We start from the raw sequence: 20,717 nt of genomic DNA, 5'->3' as shown, positions 1-20,717 counted from the left end.
ACACACACACAAACACACACACGCACACTCACTCACAAAAACAGGACAGTACAGACAGAAAACACCTGGAGATGCTGTGAACTCAGAAAAAACAACCCACTCATTTCCACTCATCAGGAGAGTTTCCTTTGTAATATGAGTCCTGTTTTATGTTCTGCTAAGCTGCTGAATGAGAGGATTTGGACGTCTGCACTTGTGATGTGGCTCTCACCTCACCAGATGTAGGGGAAAGATGGACTGGAGGCAGGCACACACACGCATGCACGCATGCACACACACACACACACGCACATACACACTCACACAGTAATACGAAAAGCAAAAGCAGCGAACGCAAATTTCAGCCCTGAGCCACCTGCTGTTGCCATGGAGAGTTGCCACATTGCGTTGCCACGGCGATAACATATTTTTCCTGCGCTAACAGCCTGTCTGTTTTCCCTACCACCCCACCCCCCGCCCATCTCACCCCCCCCCCCCCGCCCCGCTCTCTCACTCCTTCTTTCCGTCTCTCCTCCCATCCCTGCGCTGTCTGTCTCTCCCTCTCTCAACAAATGGCTTCACAGTGCGACAGCACCTGCCTTATACTACATGTGTTGCCATGGCGGCGTTCCCGTTGCCAAGGCGACCCTGTGCATTTAATGTAGTGGGCGAGGGGCTAAACTCGTGGCTCCTTCTGCAACACCACCCCCCTCCCTCCTCCACCCAACATCTCCCCTCATCTTTTTCCTCTGAGGGAAGGAAGAGGGAGGGAGAGAAAGAAAGAGAGAGGGAGAAAGCTCCTCTCAACCCCCTTGAGACACCCTTCCATCCATTCTTCCCTCCCCTCCTCCTCTCTCATCCAGATGCTGATGGGGTGTGAAGGAATGCACCATGGAGCTGACCTCCTACCCAGCATGCTCTCTCGCTCTCCTTTCCTTTAACACACACACACACACACACACACACACACACGCACGCACACACACACCAACATACACCCATTAGGAAATGCATGCACAGGATACATAGATTAAACTTAAATAAATAATTGCACATGCACACTCACACACACAAGCAAATACACACACATACACACATACACACACACACACACACACACACACACACACACACACACAGGAGCACACTGCAGGTGGGGGGCGACTGGTGTGGCGTGAGTTATTATGGTCCATGAAAAACCGAGAGAGGTGTGAGCGACAAAGAGTAGAGGACAAAGAAGCATCAGCGCTCTCCATCTTTTACCCCCCCCCCTCCTTTTTTCTCAGCTAGTCCCTCTTTTTTTATGTCTTCACTCCGCCACTTCCTTGCTATCTCTTTCTCCATCTTATTCTCTGTTCATTTTCCACTTCTGAGTTGTGTCAAACTGCTTGAGACAGTCCTTGACCTTAACATTTTAGACATGATGTGCAACCATTCACAGTCATTACACTTCATAACATAATATTCTTGAGAGTGAGAGCTCTTGAGAAAGATAGTGTTATATTGATTAGACCTACTGAGTTTGAAGATGCATATAAAGAGAAACCTTTTCCATGTTCTAATATAGACTGTAAATCTGTTTTAGACAATCCTCTGACTAGATTTATTCCCAAATCCTCTAATACAAACCCAAGACTCACTACTACATGCTAACCTGAAGCTTCCAACCATTTCACTTGATCTTCATCAGCCAATGGAGTTTTCAATTTTCATTCATAAAAATTTGGAAGAAATCACAACATCCATCTCCATACAAAAGAGGATACAAATCACTGCAGCTGCTGATGATAGACTGTGTTACATATGTGAAAGCTCTAGAAAAAGCAAGTAAGTGGAACTTGAGTTAGGACTGTTTAGTTCTAAAGTCAAGAATGAGCTTTTGCACCATGTTGATTCGCTGTGATCTGCAAGCTCCAGCCAGCATGTGCTTGTTTATTGTCTAATGTCATATAAAGTGTGACACAGTGCAGTTGCAGACTCTGACCTTCTGCCCGGAGTGCCCCTATTGTGCCAAGTTATTACATGGAGCTCTAAGGGTAATATTAATTAGCCATAACCTCATGAACCCTGTTTTCACCCTTTAATTCTCCACTAAGTGGCTGTAAAGTTAGAAAACAATGTACATTCCTTCCACACCGCTCACATTAAGTGAAGTATTAAAATCCCAAGATAGTATTACAAAGGCTATAATAAACTCAAGATGAATGTTTTTTATGGCTGCATTATTAGCTCAAATGGAAATATTACATGGCTGTCTTGTGCATAATCTTCTATATTTTACTAATTCATTCTGACATGTTTGTTATCTTTGGAAACTTTGACATGAGGAATAAGCAGCGTTAACATGGCCCAGCAGCACAATGTTAAGTGGAGAGGCTGAAGAACTGTACAAGTGGTTTTCATGTTTTAGCCCATTAGCAACAAATTGTGCATATTGTACATGCTGTGCATGAGCTTTACATTGGTGCTGGCCAATTTATAAAGCACACCATAAATTCTTAGATTGATTTCCTACCTTTCATGCAGCTACTGGTTTTCATTAATCTAGAGACGATGTGCAGCGACTTGCTTGTAATGGTTATTCAATCACAGGTAACATGTAGAAGCCTATAATATGTTTTCTAAAACTTATAGTTGCAGTAGTGATGTGTTGAAAGCTCTAGTTTTCAAGGATTTTAGGATGTTTGATAGTTAAAACGCACTGCTTTTGTCTGAATGAAAGGCAAATAAAGAGTAAAAATTGAGGCTTGTGAAAATTGGGTCATTTCCTGCATTAAAAAATGTGTTATTCAGGAGGTGTGTCTCAGATGTCTGATGTTGGAGTGTGCTTAAATGCACCGTATCTGCTTAAAGAATGATTCATTTAAACATTAAATGCAAACAATTGTGATATAACTTTGGCACAAAAGCAAGAAAGACATCATTTCTCTCTCTGCATGTCTGTTGATTGTCATATTGTGAAGAAATTAACAGAAGTGCTGCAACGATTAGTCGATCAATTGGCAGACAATTGATCTGCGTGCAACTTTTGATGATTGATAAATTGTTTATCTTTTTTTTTAACCAAAAGTGTCTGCTTTTCTTTGTTTTATACCCTAGTGAACTGAATTTAAAATGTTTGTTGCAGAAGAAAAGACATTGAAAGAAGTCGCCTTGGAGACAGGAAAATGGTGATGTACATTTTTCACAATGTTATGACAATTTATAGACAACTAATTGAAAACAGATGAATATACAATAGTTAGTTGCAGCTTTAATTGAAACAAACAAAATCTAAAAATGCCTTGGAAAATGATCAGTAATGTAAAACACAATTTGTAGGTCATGACTAAAACATGCAAAACCACTGATATAGTTCCTCTAACCTTAATACAAAAGGTTCTCGAAGGATCACACACAAATGTACACGCACGCATATGCACGCACACACACACTGTACACACACATACACACACACACACACACACACACACACACACACACACACACACACACACACACACACACAATGCATGCCCTTTAGGTGCTGCATCACTGGGGACCTCCAGCTCCCCTGTAACCACCAAATGAACTCTCCTCACTTACTCCCTCATTTCCCTCTGTGTCACAATGCAAATGAACAACCTCCCCTCTCTCCCACTACCCCCACCACCACCACCACTACCACCACCCCCCCATACTCCGACCTCTCCTCACTACACCCCCCCCCCCTACCTCCCTCCCTCCGTGTTCCGAATCCGGCCTCCAATTTGTTCCACTTCCCCATACCTCATTGTTCAAAATGACACTTTTACATTTTATGGTGAACCAATTATTCTGTCTTACACAGTCCGCTGGCTCTGCAAGCCAACCTGCCCGGATCAACTGGGGAGAGGGGTGGGAGGGGGGGGCTATGGTGGGGTTTTATACGGGGAGAGAGAGAGGGAGGGAGAGAGAGAGAGAGGGAGAGAGAGAGAGAGAGAGAGAGGGAGGGAGAGAGAGAGATATAGAGAGAGAGAACAAGCAGAGGAAGGGAAAAAAGACGACTAATAGTACTTCTCGCTGACATATCCACGGGGATGGGCAGAAGAGCCGGAAACTGAGAAGTTAGCTGGGTGAGGATTGAAAGTAGAGGAGAGGGAAACGGCACAGGTAGATTTGCTGCGCTGTGGAGATGTGTGTGTGTGTGTGTGTGTGTGTGTGTGTGTGTGTGAGAGGGCGCTGTGAGGGGTCGGAGAATGAAGTGAATGTAGACAAAGGAGGATTTAATTGAATGATAAAGTGGTGGAGAGACAGTGAAAAGAGTGCAGAGAGAGAAGGAATAAATCACAGCGCGGATAAATAAAGAAGACGAAGTACTGGGTGCCCCACTAGTTGTAATGTATGCCTGAGGACAAGCAGGAGGGTGTGTGGGATATTAAAAGAGGAGACAAGAGAGTGAGAAGAGCGGAACGGAACGAAAGAGTGTTAGGTGCCGGAGGAGAGGCAAAACGGGGACATCTGGGCAAGAGGAGGAATTAGGAGATCAGGAGCGCACACACAAAAAAAAATGTTAGAAAGCAAGATGGGGAGCGAGAGAAAGAGAGCGGGAAAGACGACAGAGCCCTGAAGGGAAGGAGGGTAGCGGGGAGAGGGTGAACATGTGAACATGTGGAGAGAGAGAAAGAGAGAGAGAAAAAAAAAGGCAACCACCGCTTATACCTGTGATGTGCCTGAGGGAGAGGAAGGAAGATAGGAGGAGGGACATGAGTGTTGTTGCATAAAGAAGATTAAGGAAAGGATGGGCAGGTCAGCTATATAACGCCTGGGGCAGGTGGGTGGAGAGGAAGCGACAGATGGAAAGAGGATAGAGAGAATAAAAAGGGTGGAGGACTGTATACGTCCTCAGTGCTGCAACTAAAGATTATTTCTTTTATTATTGATTGATTTATCGATTATTTCTGATTAATAATTTATTCTATAACATTACAGAAAATGGCAAAAAATGCTCTCCTACAACGCAAAGTAAGAAAGAACTGGTTCGGCATTTTTGCTTATAACTGAACGATTAACCAATCATCAGAATTTTTGCCCATTAATTTAACACCCCCCCCCCCCCACCCTCAATCAAACATATGAGGAATGAATGAGACAATTTGCCTCCTATTTACAATGCAAATGTTAGCATGTTGGGCTAATTTGCTTACCACAATACCACAATAGTAACATAGCATTATTTCCAAAAGGGAGGGGCTCACCTGTAATTAAATCATATTGTGAGGGGTGTTACATTGGGAGAATACCTGTTCATGACTGCAACATCCATCCATTTATAGAAGTCATAGCTGCTCTGTGGTTTGTACTTTAAAACTGAACTACTACAAAACTGATCAAGTGATTAAAGCACATCACATATTTTATATATCACTGATCCATCAATCAATCAATCAATCAGCAAACAGCTTACCTGTGGTGAAATGTCTGAGGCAGAGTGGGTGGGGAGGTGGAAGGGGTGGCCAGGCCGGGTGAGTAGGGATGGTACGGCGTCTTCTTCAGGGCCTGGATCAGGTTGTGCCTATAGGTCTATAGACCACAGAGAGCCTTTGCCTATGCTCTGAAAAATAGAAAGCAAGAAAGAAAAAAAGGTAGAGAGTAAGAGAGTAAGAAAGGAGGGAAAGGAAGAAGAAGGAGGGGGGGGGGGGGGGTACAGGGAGATAGAGATGTTATTGGAAGCACTATTTGGCCCCTTTTAAGCACATCACAAACACAGCACAGCACACTGACCTGAGCCAACAAGTCCAAAGCCCAAACACAAGCTCAAAGTCCAGACCCTGTGCTGGATTCTTATTTACCAAACCACCTGTACACATAGCAATGCTGCATTCCCACTGAGAGAAAGACCTTGAGAAAAACCACATTCTGTGCATGCGCTGGCTCAAACACTGATAGATTACTGCCTCCCTCCCTCCCTCCCTCTCTCTCTCTCTCCCCCCCTTAAAAAAAAAAAAAAAAAAAAAAAACATCAGCCGCACAAACATTCCCATATTCCCAAGGCAGATAACACTCGGAGGAATGAGAATTAATACATCCTCAATGCCACCTCGCTCAATATTTTCCAATCCGCCTCTCCTCGGAAAAAAAACATGAAGCTTTTTCTGATTAAGACACAGGGAAACTCTTTAACTTTTTCCACTCCAGAGGCGATGATGGTGTGTATTTTTAGATCAAAGCAGCTTCCTCCCCTCACCTAATGAAGCTGTCGGCTCCCAATCTGAGTGAAACCAGCCTATAGATTATAGAGAGGGTGGGGGGGGGGGATCTCAGACGGGCCGCCATGAAAATACACTCCCTGTCTCGCTCTCTTTCTCTCTCTTCCAAGCCTTCACCACGCTTTCATCTGCCTTGTCATCTGAGTGTGGCAAAATCTGGAGTTTGTGTATGGCAGAGACACCGTGAATGGCAGGAAGAGAGAGAGAGGAGAGAGGGAGAGAGAGAGAGAGAGAGAGAGAGAGAGAGAGAGAGAGAGAGAGAGAGAGAGAGAGAGAGAGAGAGAGAGAGAGAGAGAGAGAGAGAGAGAGAGAGAGAGAGAGAGAGAGAAAGAGAAAGAGGGAGCACAAAGTAAATATAAAATTAAAGCCGTCCTGCCTCGTGTTCTGCTCACTTTGTAGTGCTCTGTGATATGATACAGGTACAGGCTACGGGGAGGGGAGATGTCATGGCTGCAGGCTTCAGATTTTTTGCAAATACTGCAAGGAATCTATTAGGAGGGAAACGTCAGATGTGCCAGAGCGGCGCTTGTGAGCATTAATTGGAGACAAATTCTAAAAATCGACGTGAATTTTGTATTAAAAGTAGATGGAAGAACCACACCTTACTGCTTCAACCCACCCCTATAAATAAATAAACAACAGTAGCATGTCCCTGTTCAGTACTAGCTATTTTCTACATAAAATATAATCCCTATAAAACTCGTAAGGAAGACTATTTCTGGTAAACATGTTGCTGTTTTCCTGCTAAATTATTTACAAGAAAAGAAAGCTAAATTACTGCAATATTTAAGCTAATCTTTTTTTCTTCTCTCTCTTCTCTCTCTATCATGTTAATCAACTTGTGAGCAATCATTTATCTTACGACCCCTTGCAGGGTCTGCGGCGCATTATTTATCACACCTTTGAGAAATACACTTAAGAATGCTCCCAGTGGATAAAAAAAAAAAAAAAAAAAAGATGGACTCCTACTTGCAGCAAATGTAGGGGTAACCTTTAAGTGATCACATGGTTGATCGCATGTGTTTTCAGGAGGAACAGCCAATCAGGGACAAGAATTTACCCTCCATCTGCAGTATTGTTCATTCTCCTTATAAAATCTTTCAACAAAAGCTTATTAGTATTCAAGAGTTTATAACTTTAATATTTCCAGCAGCAATTGACACAATAAACAACAATCTATACATTTCTGATATAAGTACATAAATTCCATCCTATTATTTGTGTGTGTAGAGATACAGCAGAGAATAGTGTTTGTAAGTCTCAGACTGTGTTTGGTCTCCTTAGTCTCTCTGCTGCAGCCATCGAGACTCTTAAAAGCTATTCTGAATCCATTTAAGAGATCTTTGGAGCGCTCTCAAACTTGCAAGTTAAAATAAATGTGTTAAATAGTTATTCTTACGTTTGTCTGTAAGAATAAAAAGTGACCCCCAGGTTGGGAATCACTTAACTACAACTGAACCTTGTGAAATGGAGAGCTATATTAAAAGTTATTTGATGTATTACACTGCTGACAGCAAGCACTTTTGGCAATTGCAATAATGAAGTACAGCAGTTGACACCAGTACACACCAATTTTTTTGGATGAAATATTATAAAGCTAAAGGTAGAAAATATGAATATCTGATCTGCTGGAAAACAAATTTATAAAAGTCTTTGATGAAAACTGGATCATTTCTAATGAGTGACGACCACGCAGAGTCTAAACTGATACTTTTTTGTCCCCAGTGTGTCCACAGATCTCAAGACGTCCAGCGAATCAGTCAAAAAACTGGGCTGCGACTCACTACACCATCTGACCTTGTAAGAATGCAAGAAGCTAATAGGATGTGTGTGTACTGTTGATTCGTGTCCCCCTTGTCTGGAGCTTTGCATTAGTATGTCAGTCGTGTTGTACACAGGCCATATGTGCCATGTTTTGCTCAGTCTGTGTGTGTGGGTGAGTGTGTATGGCGAGTTCCCTAGGGAGTGAGATATTACCCAGCGTGGTCTGCTCCTGGGAGTGCTTCTATTACTGCCAGCAACGCCTCTCCTGGAGAGCATGATATTACACACACATACACTCGCTCCCACAGAGGTGACCCCCACTGGGCCAAATTTCCCCTTGCACCTAGAGCCACAAGCCGTTTGTGTATATATATATGTATGTGTGTGTGTGTGTGTGTGTGTGTGCGTGCGTCTACTGTCTGCACGCTTGCCAGCCGATTAAATCAATGCTCTCTACACAATCTCTGTCTGTCGGGGCCCCTGCTTCTGCCAACCAGCCAGCCAATCAAAACGCTCAATCTGTAGACCCCCTCCCTGGTCGATAGGCCAATCACGTGGCGCAGCTCACAGGAAGGGTCTGTCACCTGGGTTATGGCGGTCGCCTTGGCAACAGGCATCATCTGGGTTTGGAAGCGAAGAGAGGAGGTGAAATGGACTTTTCATTTTCTGACAAAAATTCGCAAAGTTGAGAAAAGGAAAGAAAAAAAAAGAAGGTATCACGTCTCTAAATCGACTATCACAAAAAGTGAGGTCAGAGATGGACTTTGGGGTTTTCTTTGATACAGTGTGACAGATTTTAAAAATAGGATACCTCCACAAAGGTGGATTTCAGAGTGTCGTAGCAGGTGATAGAGGACTGCGGTCGTGACATTCACCTTAAACTGTATTTCTGATCTCCATTCATATAATACCCTTTCTCCATCCTTTGATCCCATCTGGTGTTACTCCTCTTTTTCTGGATGATGTGTTCATTTGTGTTCCGTCTACTGTATGTGCTGGAAAAGAGTCACATTACTGTAGCGTTTGAAGCTAAAGAGCAGGATTACACAACAAATAATCCACAACTCGAAAACATTAACCCCCATTTTAAGTAATATCTCATATGGTAGGGGAGTAAAACAGACTCGGCATTTAAAATTTAAGGTTTAAGTAATATTACGCTCAAATGGAATGGATTTAATGACATGTATCTGTGTCACTACAGTAGTTAGTAGTAATTTTTAGTCATGAAAGCAGCCGTTTTTCTACTCTTCTCAGCTATAAAACAGCAGAGTATTGAACAATGTACAGGTAGATTCATGATGAGGAATACATACTGCAACTTGCCTGGGACATGACATAATGTGAGTAAAAGACAAAAGGGGAAGAAAGAGGAGACAAAGGCTGAGGGGGAGAGAGAGAGAGAGAGAGAGAGAGAGAGAGAGAGAGAGAGATCGGGATATCTCGAGAGAGAGAGAGAGAGAGAGAGAGAGAGAGAGAGAGAGAGAGAGAGAGAGAGAGAGAGAGAGAGAGAGAGAGAGAGAGAGAGAGCGAGAGAGAGAGAGAGAGATGATTGTGTGTTGCCAACATCTGTTTCCTGTGTTATATAAGCTGTGGGGGCTGGTCTCCCTTGGAAATAGGAGATATTAAAAAAGTCCTGCTGCCACTGACCCTGCTAGTAATCTTATACTACTGCTACTGCATTCCTGACTGCAATATTATCTTTTCACATATATATGTTAACCATTAGTAACGGTAGGCTACCAGCGTTTTATATAAAACCCCCACAGATGTATAACATATCAGACTAAAAATCCACCAAGATGGTTCAATTAATTTAGACCGTTGACTCAAAAATATATATAAAAGGAAATAGTAAAAATACTATATACTAACCCACACCTATACTCAGTGAATTTAACAACTGTATGGTTAAATATTTTGTGAAATACCCATTTTGACTTTCTTGCTGAGATTTAGCTCAGAAGATTGATACCAATCTCACGCTAGCCTCATCTGCCAAAAAATAACTTATTAAATCACTTATTAATACACTAAAACCATTTTGTACCCCAGCAAAGCCAGCTGTTTCCAGTATTTAAGCAACACTATGCTAACAGCTACTTCAACATCATATTAACTGGACAGATATGAGAATATCAAATATTCAGATATTTCTTCAAGACTGGTGACATTATTGTGAACAAATCCCATAAAAAGATCAAACCTAACAACAAGGCCATAGCCAGGATTTTTCAAACACTGAGGTCAAAAAGAAGACCCAATATTATTTGTCAGTTCAATGTAATCCATGATATATTTATAACTCTTTCTTGCTGTGCATTTCTCAGTCATGGTCACTTTTGTGGTCCAGTTCTTTCTTATCGCTTCCAATTTTGCAACTTAAATCAACCCTCTATTTCAGTATTCTACAACTTCCATGGTTGTAAATTTAAAAATTATAACTGCAATATATCATTTTCTTTGTTTGTTCTTAAAATGTGGAATGGAGCACGGCCTGCTGGGAAAAGGAGAAAAGGGCTCATCCAATGAATGAACAGTTCGCAAAATCGGGTCAAGTCCAGTTCACAAAAGTAGTCGACATATTTCTGGCGATTTTCAAGTTGCAGTTCACATCTACTGCAGCAATATTTTTTCTGGAAGTGAGCACTGTATAACTGCGACTTAAAAATCTCCAGTAATATGCTGTATATATTTGTGAATTTGTGACGAATCTGCTGATGGAAGCACAACGCAGCTGGAGCTGTTCGGTAAGGAAACCAGTTAAATTGGAATCCAGTTGGTGACGGTCCGTTGCAAAGGATAATTGTCTCGTTGGCTATTTTCACTTCACAATGAAACAAAACTTCAAGAAAAAAATACAGAGGACATGACCTCGGTGTCCTCAATGGTAGCTACGGCCATGCCTAACAATGAAATGTTCTTACTGACCAGTCCTGCCTGTGTAGCTAAAGCCAAGTTGAGTAAACTAAGCTTATGCCTTTATGCCTAGAACCTCTGATCTATTACTCAATGAGTCACATCCTCACACTGGGTAACATGTGGCTTCATTACAATGAGCAAGACTACTATAGTTCATTTTTCAGTAAATTCCAGGTATTCCATCCTGCTGCTCTAAACACTCACTAAAGCTTCATTTAACTAGGAAAAATCTCATTGAGATCAAAAATCTATTTTATAAGAGCGTGCTGGGCCAAGGCAGGCAGCAGCACAATTAACAGACATAAAAAAAATAATTAACCCATTTAAAAATTTACAATGAAAATAAAGAATGAATTACAGAATTACAAAATATTAAAAATACTCATCAGTATCCGTTGCGAGTTATCAACATCAGGGATCAAACAGGGGCAATATGAATCAGTCAAAACATCTACAGTCAGATGTGCCTGCCTCCAAGTCATTTAGAATTACTTTAAAAGCATCCAGTAAGACCAGCAGAGCACTTAAAATGGCCTTTTTCCTATTTCAGTACAGGCTTTAGAGACAGATAGTAGGAATAAGTCCTGGGAGCAAAAACAACTTCTCATACTTTTGAAGGATGTAGCTCAGTAGGTAAAGACTGAAGCACAGACGAGACTTCGTTTGGCCTTGAAGGAAAACCAATACGTGTTTCTGAAATAAAAACCCAATTTCGACTTTTTTCCCCCCGCTGCTGCTGAATGTGAAGCTTAAAAAAAGAGAGAGAATTTATGTATTACAATTCATATTTGTACTGAGATACAGACTCAATCGCAGAGCCTTGAAAAGTGGTGATGGATGGAAGGTTCATTGGCTTTGATTATGCTTTTAAAAAAACATCATGAGTGATATGTAAATGAATCCATTGCTAAAATAGCTGCCATAAAATGTTTAATTCACTTCTACATGGATAAAGTTTTCTAAACACCACATTGAGCAGCTGTTTTAGAGTCCTTCTTTTTAAATGAAACTAAATATGTAACCTGTTTCTAAATATTTATGTATGTAGTATACATAATGAGCCACAGACTGTAGTTTAAGGTAGAATATGTTAAAAGAAGAAATTCCTTCTTATTAATGATAACGGTGGCCTTTAAGTGAGGTTCAGTGCTAACATTAAAATTCTTGTATAATTCTTACATATTGCACCTTTAAGTCACAAAGTACTGAGAGACACACTAACACATTGTTGATTTGGGTCTTTTTTTAATTTAATATGATATTTAATTTACCCGAGTACTGCTCTTAACAGCTGTTAAAATGCAGCTACATACTGTATATTTCCACCCTGCAAACTACTGCTTTAAATAGCAAGAATCATTATTAACAGTGACATCCATTTATTGTAGAGGCTCATTTTAACCTTTCATATTGGCTCTTATGAGAGGAGAAAGTACATTTTGTTTTCAGCTAACCAGATGAGAGATGAGATTTAAAAAAAGACCCAAAACTTATGATGCACAAACACAAACCATCCAACTGCCACTCTAGCACGCAAACACGCAAGGCTTGTGTAAGAGGCTTTGTCAGGTACGTATGACTTAACCTATACTATCAATCTAAAGTATTATGACTGAATACAATTCTGTGATGGACGTCCACAGTTGGGAGCACAAGCATTAACCCTGAGCTATGTAAGCCTGATTAACCCACTGTGATACAAGGATCCATCATCACTTACTGCACATATACAGTACAGATAAAGAGAGGATTAATAATATAGTATACTGCCTGCAGAACTAGTACAGCGTGGAGTGGACCACATACATGTCTAAACATCCATTACGACATTCTGTACAGCTGAGGGAAAAAAAACTATATGAGGTCTTTGGTTTAGAAATGTGAGTGACAGGAATTACAGCGAGAGAAAAGAGGCAGAACGATAGGAAAGAAGATGAAGGGGGATAATTTTTTTTATTTTTACTTGATACGGGACGTTTTTTGTATTTGTTGGAAGGCCATTTGAAAACAAAGAAACAAGAAACAACAGGACAATGGGGTTCTTTTAGGTGTAAAAGATAATATTGGTTAGAGAGCAGGCTTTTCTGTTTATCGGTGCATTGAAAAACTGAGCAGTATAATATGTGGAAATTTCTCCTACAGGTGTTATTAATTGAGCTTTCTTCCACAAGTACCAAACCTGTTTTTCATTTAGTTTTAATTTAGTCCAAAAGCTTGCCCCAGTTTGTGCTTCTCGTGCAGTCCCACATTTTTACATTTGAGACATTTTAGCACTGATGAAGACGTTAAAGTCAAATATATGGGCTGCTGTTTTCCTCAAAGAAACTTACACATTTGCCAACACTTACAGATGTTTTGAAGACCACATTCCCTGAAGACACTGTTATATCCTGTTCATATGAATGATATTGTCTAGTTGAATACAGTTTTAATTGGTTTTATAATGTGCAACTTTTCTTCAACCTAACACAAGATTATATGTGTGACTGATGCAAAATTCTCAAATGTAAAAACACTGATTTCATTAAAAAGGCACAAACTGAGCATAATCCAATACACATTTCCCTAAGCACCTACAGTACAATCTAGGGACGCTTCGGCTATCGTCTGATAATGATTTAGTCTCTTGGGGCAGCGGCCAATGTTTCGGGTAGCCAGCGGTTATCCGGGCCTCCTTCTTAAGTGTGCTAGTCACTGTTTACAGTGCGATAAGGAACTTGAGATGTGAAAATGGAGTTGAGGGATGAGGTCTGGGACTGGATTGCTTCACAAGTAGCCAGTTTAGACTCAGTGAACACATTCAGTTTATGGGTGAATTCAGCCGACACGTTCAGAACCCAAAATCTTATTCCATGCCTACATATTCTGGCTTCATCAGAGAAAGATACACAGCTATCTCAGAGAGGTCATTTGGGTTTAAGTTCCTCCGTGGCTTGTTATGGTGGCATCATTTTCACACCTGTGGGGGCTCATAAAGAACATCACTGAGTAGAAGTGTGCTATATCCTATCATTCACTATAATATCAATATCAATGTTAATATGATAACAAATATTCATATTGTGATAATGGCCATATTATGACTTCCTGAACATTGCAACATCAAGTGTGTCTAAAAGTGAAAGTAACATTGCTACTGGCTCCACAGTGAGGGTGTCATTTCCAAAAAGAAATGTGACTTCAGTAGTGTGGAAGTGGTTTGGTTGCAAAAGATCAGATACAAGAAACCGCAGTAATATGTAAGAAGACTGTAAAAACAAAAAGGGAGCAATGCAACAAACTTATGCACCACCTCAAGAAGAAACATCTGGTTGAGTACGAGGAGAGATAAACAGTATTTTGTCATATCGTCAAGAATATCATTTTTGCAGAAATACTCTCAAATATCGTTGCATTATTTTAGAGCCGTATCGCTCACCTCTACCACAAAGTATCAGCGTTTCAGGTGTTTAAACCGCTTCCCCTCGGCCACACTGAAAAAAATTCAATATGACTACAAGGATGGTATTCATACTTATGACTCACAATGCCAGAAACAAACATGTAACACACAAGTTTTAAACAAGATTTTCTTAAAAAAAAAGGTTACAAAAACAAAGCCGACAAAGCAGCATTAATTGATTTTTTTTGGGCACTTGGGACAGTGGAACAAGCTGTAAACAGAACATTGACATTTTATCACCTTATAAAGCTGTCATGGCGAACATGCTAGCAAATGACACCCAAGAGATGGGGAGCAACATCTGGGCACCTGATGAATGATAACACTATGACACTATGTTCACTGGCTAGCCACTGCAAATAGATACCTGCTGCAGCTGAGATTTAACCAAAAGAGTACAGTTTTGCGACCTAATATTAAAACATTGAGCTTAAAGACACGATAAAGTTCAGTAAAGCAGAGCAGAACTGTAGAGTTGGGCGATAAAACTCTGAGTTTGTCTCTATAGCTGTGTCCTCTCACTTCACTTGTAGTCATTTGACCCACTGTTAATATAAGAAATATTGATTAGTGCAGCTTTAAAGTTGAAAAAAGGAGATCTTAACTTTATGCTAAACCGAAAGTGTTTCCTCATTCTCACTGATTATTACTCATGAAGGAGTGCATGTCTGTTAGACTTGCTCAACACATTGCACCAGTAATAAAGCCCACCATGATAAGTTAAGTTTTTTGTCCACAGTGTCTGGCTCAGCTTAATTGTGGGTTCATTATAGACACACATGGAGGTGTCCTTTTATGTTTTGTACCTGAGGACCCCCTTGAAAACGAGACGGTCCATCTCTCAAATGCTTCTAAACTGCAAAACACCCTGTATCTAAAGAAAAAGCAATCAAGAAAAAAAAAATTAATTTCCTTGTGATTTCAGAGAAAACAGCCGCAGCAGCAGCAGCAACACGCTGGTAACTTAACTTTAAAGAAACACCTGAAGCAGACAAATCTCTGCTCCACTCCAGATGCTACAGTTAATAATGCTCCGAGTTAAAAAAAAAAAAAAAACAACATAAAAGAATCAAGGACGCTTCTCATCTGAACGGGGCAAGGTTACGTTAGAGGTGACACACTTAAGTGCAAAACCGAGAGACTTCATAGTGAGTCTTAGATTACAAAACTGCCTGTTCTCTCTGTGGTGATTTCATAAGAGGCTTTGAGAGATATATCGCTGTGAGTGTGTGAGTGTGTGTGTGTGTGTGTGTGTGTGTGTGTGTTTGTGTGTATTGCGCTGTTACAACACTGATCTTCAGCAGTGATCCAGAAGTCTGAGGGCAACAACACTTGTCATTAAGGCATGTCATTCTGCACAGTGAAGAATCCTGTTTGTAAACAAAGCCATGGCAACCGTGGGACTCACACTCTCTCACGCTCTCTCACGCAAGCTTGCACTCCCACACGCAAGACTACAACACCACACGCATACACACAGACACACACACAGACACACACAGACACACACAGACACACACAGACACACACACACAGAGCAGCAAGCTTATTCTAAACTGGTCCCCATCTTGTCATCTGCCTGGATATGACCCAGAAATACAGTCACTGGAACAAATAGGCCACTGTCATATTAATCTCCACCTCTGTAAATTGATGGAAATATGATTTGGTGCGTTCACAGTAAGCCACGTCCCCCCCCCCCGCTTCCTTCTTTTCCCTGTGTCTGTATCGCTTCACAACGATAACTTGACCTCTCCTTAACCAAATCCTGCGTCTTTCCTTCCTCTCCCTCTCCGGAGCGAGCAGTGAGTAAAATATAATGCAACATAAAGAAGAATAAAATATCTTAGACCCTGTAATTGCATGCTCTATTCAAAAAAAGGCATAAACAGGTAAAGGAGAAGGCAAAGCAGGGAGAAAAAAGGAGTATTCACATGCAGATATTCTCAGTGAAAAGCTTTGAATGGCGGAGTCTGACTAAAATTACAGAGATTCTGTAATTGCAGCTTCAGATAAAGCACGGCACTTGGCAGGTAGAGTAGGAGTCTGCAGAGATGTGCCCTCATTTCTACACCGGCACAGCGCTCGCACATTTGTGTGTGCGTGAGTCCTTTTAAGCATTCATGCATGCTTGTGAGTGTGCATATATGTGTGTGTGTGTGTGTGTGTGCGCTTGTTTGTTTTTGTGTCAGACATGCCCTGTGTGTGTTTGGAAGTGTGTCTGTGTGTGTGCATGTGAGAGAGAGAGAGACAGGGAGAGGGAGAGAGAGGGAGAGAGAGAGAGGGGAATAGGTTTGAAGGGTTAATTAGCGTGCTGTCTTAAACGGTGTGCAGTGACAGGAAGACAAGACAGGCTGTCCTTGCCAAAATCACCTCTACACATGCTGTTCCACACACACACACACAAACACGAGCACATATGTGCATATACCACAGGATAAGGACATATACTCCTTCTCCCCCACTCAGCACCTTAGTACCCATCTGAAGCTTGCACACACATGCTCACATTTTCACACTCACACACACACACACACACACACACACACACAAACACACACGCCTAAGTCAGTAAAGCCAAATCAGTTTTCCCGTTGCTACAGCAACAGCATACTTTTATGTCAACTGCAACCTAGTTACTATGGAGATATGTATACAAGAGAAACTCTGTGCCGTTGTAGTCAAGGGCCAGATGACAGCATAGCATGAGGGCGTGTGCATGAACACACACACACACACACATACACACACACACACACACACACACACACACACACACACACACACACACACACTACATCCTTCATCCATTTTGTTCTTTAACACGCAGACACACACACGCAGCTCACTCAAAAGAGGAGTTCAGGTTCATTTGTTGGTCAAGGAAAGCATAAAGAGCTCCAATATCCTCCGGTATAATCTCAATCAGCTAAACACGCAAAGCTAGCATTGATCCTAGCTGTTTGTCCCCCACCCCCCAACACCCTCGGGCGAGATGAAATCTAAAGTCTGATGGCATCTGTGTTATTAAATCCTCCAGTATTAATTTAGCACTAATTGAGTGAGGGATTCATTCCCTGTTTACCCTGAGTCTTTAATGGAGTAAAAATCTGGATGGGAAAGCCAGTATAAAAGACTGTATCAAGACTTAAATCAAAAGCGAAATGCTGTTCCCACTGGGGAAGTGCAGAACGTCAGAGTGAAAGAGAACTATGAAAGCAGAGATCATCAACTATTGATAAGGCCGAATCTGGTACAGCTGTAGACAAAATACAGAATATGTTTGACTTCAAGTTGGATATGCCTGCAAACCGCTGATAACTGTCTGGCTGTGAAATAACTTATAACCACACATGATAGAGTGAATAATGGGCCTCGTATTTACCATGTGGCTGCAGTATTATTACGCCTTATAAGTATTCTGAATGTGATTGGTGAGAAATGATTAAAAAATGTTGACATTGGGGCTATTCTAGGGTGTAAATGCTCCATCCAAGAGGGGCATATGCAAAACTGTGAAACTGTTCACCTAGTGAGTGAGTTCTTTTTTAATTATAGTGGATACAAGAATTTATATTAAACACTACTTTTTTTATTCCACGGTACTATATCGTAGATAAATGTACACACTCAGAGTATGGACATTCAAATAAAATGGCACAAGGTCTATATAATGTGTGTAGTGACTTTATAATAGTCATATAACTAAAGCTGTTGTCATTTTTCATCATTTGTGTTCCTTCTCTTTATGTTGTCCTTGGTCGACACTTGTTCTGTCTAATTACCGGCTTGTCAATCAACCGTGAAGCAGTTTGAACCACATTAACCTGTATGAAAAGTGCTATATAAATAGATTGATTGATTGATTTATTGATTGATAAGAAAATGATAGAGTTATATGGGTAAGTTTGCCACTCTTGACATGGCTTAACTCTGACACCTGTACATTAAAAAAATCAATAAGCTCAATTAATAAGCTTTATTACTCGAATATTTAAAATTGCTTTATAATCTTTCTACATTTTTTTAAAGAGCTGTAACTGTAGTAATTTTTGAATGTAGTAAAAGTAGTGATGACTGCTGGGCTAATGTTAGCTAACGTAATTTCATATACTGACAAAAATGTCCAGATTATAATGATCTGAAAGTATTGCTGTAATGCTCTTAAACACATAACTATGAGGTTTTCTGACTATTAGTTCACAGTTGCTGGTGTTTCCTGTTGGTCAGTGTTTGCAACTTCAAACTGATGCATGTAGACAGTTTACTCTACGTTTATCTTTTCTCCGCTCTTCAAGTTCGTTTTTTTAAGATGTAATCTACTCTGTATCTTTCTTTCCTTGACGATTTAACTTCGGCTGAGTGTACAGGCATCAAAATGCAAGTAAGTAAACAATTTAACTTTGTATGTGGGGTGATTCACATTCACATTAAGCAAAGAATATTCATTCTGCCCTTGATTTTAAGGGAACGTAGAGGACACGAGGGATCTAAATGTAAAAATCTAAATGTTAAACCTTTGTTAATGTATTAAACTAAGCAGCCATAGGAGGACTTGACCCAAATAAAATACTGCCTTAAACGAGTGCCTTTCCTCATTTCCTGATTAGATCAGGAAACAAGTAAAAGGAGCTGCAGAACAGTGTGGAAGAATTGGACCATATTTTCAATGCCAACTTTCAACACAATGGAGACATAGCATTCAGTAACTCAAACAGTGTTGATGCTTGATACACAGCTCATAGCTTGAAGGAAAGTCAATATTATCCAACATTTCTCTAGACAACTGCTGATGTCTTTACCTGGCTCCGGTCTTTATCCACCTTCTTGAAGCACTTGTTAAGTGACAGATTGTGGCGCACTGAGTTCTTCCAGCCCGTGGGGGCGCTTGCAAAGTAAGGGAAGTGCTCGAGAATCCAGCCGTAGATATCCTTCACCGGCAGCCGTTTGTTTGGCGCATCCTCGATGGCCATAAAGATCAGGCAGCTGAAGGAGTACGGCGGTTTTCTGTTGGCCCCTGCCGCCAAGTCGTACGCTGAGTGTGCATCGCCGAGCAGGGGGTCGTCCGGGGATGGTGACGAAGAGGAGGGCGAGCGGGGGTGCTGACCGTCGGGGTCCTGCAGAGGAGAGACGCTACGCAGCCCTGAGTGGCTGAAGCTGTTAAGGAGGTCTGTGCTCTCGTGGAGCCAGGAGAGGCTGGTGAGCTCCTCGTCCTCGGCCTTGGAGAAGGAAGCGGACAGAGACAGGGAGAGGTCAGCCGCCTCTGCTTCGGATGCTGCCGTGGCGGCGTCCCCCTGCCGGTACGGCGGGCTCATGCCCTGTGAGGCACTGGCTCCACTACTGGGGCTCTGGGCCTTCTTACTGGGGGGCATGGTGGGTCCCATCCAGCCCAGGGCTCACTCCTGGAGAGGAGAGACAGCAGAGAGGAAGAGGGACCAGGACAGAGAGGAGGACAAGAGGGGAAGAATAAAAGGAAAAGGAGAGAAAAGAAACAAGGTCAGCTTATGAAATTCAGTTGGCTTCTCACATGAAGCCTTAATTTTTTTTTCAAAAGGCCAAAGGGTGGAGACACGCAACAAGATTTTGACCACGTTCCCAATTAGGCTGTGTTAGATCTGAGGGGAAAAGTATACATCATCATTTTTCTCTGAGGCTTTCTATCCAATTCTGTCTGGGATGGCAAATTTAGTGCTTCGTCGGTTGAGGAAATCTTGCCTTGTACAACTACCCTCTAATTACCAGCGTACCAGGAAAGTATTGACATTACATGAGGTTGCTGTCATAACACATGAATACTGTTAAAGGTCTAATAGTTGCAGGGTCACTGTAGCTATGCTGGTGCTTTAACATCTCTACAGGGGGGGGGGGATTTCATCATCAAGGTTTGAGAACAATGAATGAGTGCAGGAAAACTTCAACTCCTGGAATTACAGCAAAGTCACACAGTTTCTTTGCAGGATATCTAACACGGCAAACGACCACGATTGGGCCATTTGCCAAGAAAAGAAAAAGAAACAAATTAGAGTGTGAGTTCAAAACCATCCCAATCCTAATCAGACCATTATTCTACTAACATAAGAGCAATGCTGCGCTTGTTAGACAGAGGCAGTGTGTGGTAATTGAAGGGGAGCGGGCCTGAGTATCACACCACAATCAGAAGGCTCACAACCGGGCCTTTGATTGTCCTCTAGCACAGACAGCTGTGGGAAGGACCTAGCCAGTAGCTAAAGTAAAATGTAATCTGCTCCACTCACCCTGTGAACATGTTTCAGAGTCTGGACACACACACACAAACACACGCACCCTAGATTGGATGCACACGTGCTCACAGCCAAATAAAAACACACACATACACGCACACACACATACACACACACAAGTGA

General features: G+C 41.6%; 1 protein-coding gene across 1 annotated transcript in view; it reads right to left on the bottom strand.

Moving 5' to 3' along the window:
• Positions 1-20,717, bottom strand: part of LOC128377433 (forkhead box protein N3-like) — a 59,088-nt gene that overhangs the window by 13,797 nt on the left and 24,574 nt on the right. Inside the window, 3 exon segments of the mRNA XM_053337383.1 lie at positions 5,405-5,518; positions 5,520-5,551; positions 19,137-19,736. Of these exon segments, the coding sequence (XP_053193358.1) occupies positions 5,405-5,518; positions 5,520-5,551; positions 19,137-19,718 (728 nt within the window). The 5' untranslated portion in view covers positions 19,719-19,736.

This window comes from Scomber japonicus, chromosome 17 (assembly GCF_027409825.1).
Source record: "Scomber japonicus isolate fScoJap1 chromosome 17, fScoJap1.pri, whole genome shotgun sequence".
NCBI lineage: Eukaryota > Metazoa > Chordata > Actinopteri > Scombriformes > Scombridae > Scomber > Scomber japonicus.
The sequence above is the reverse complement of the archived record's forward strand: the minus strand, read 5'-3'. Positions and strand labels throughout refer to the sequence as shown.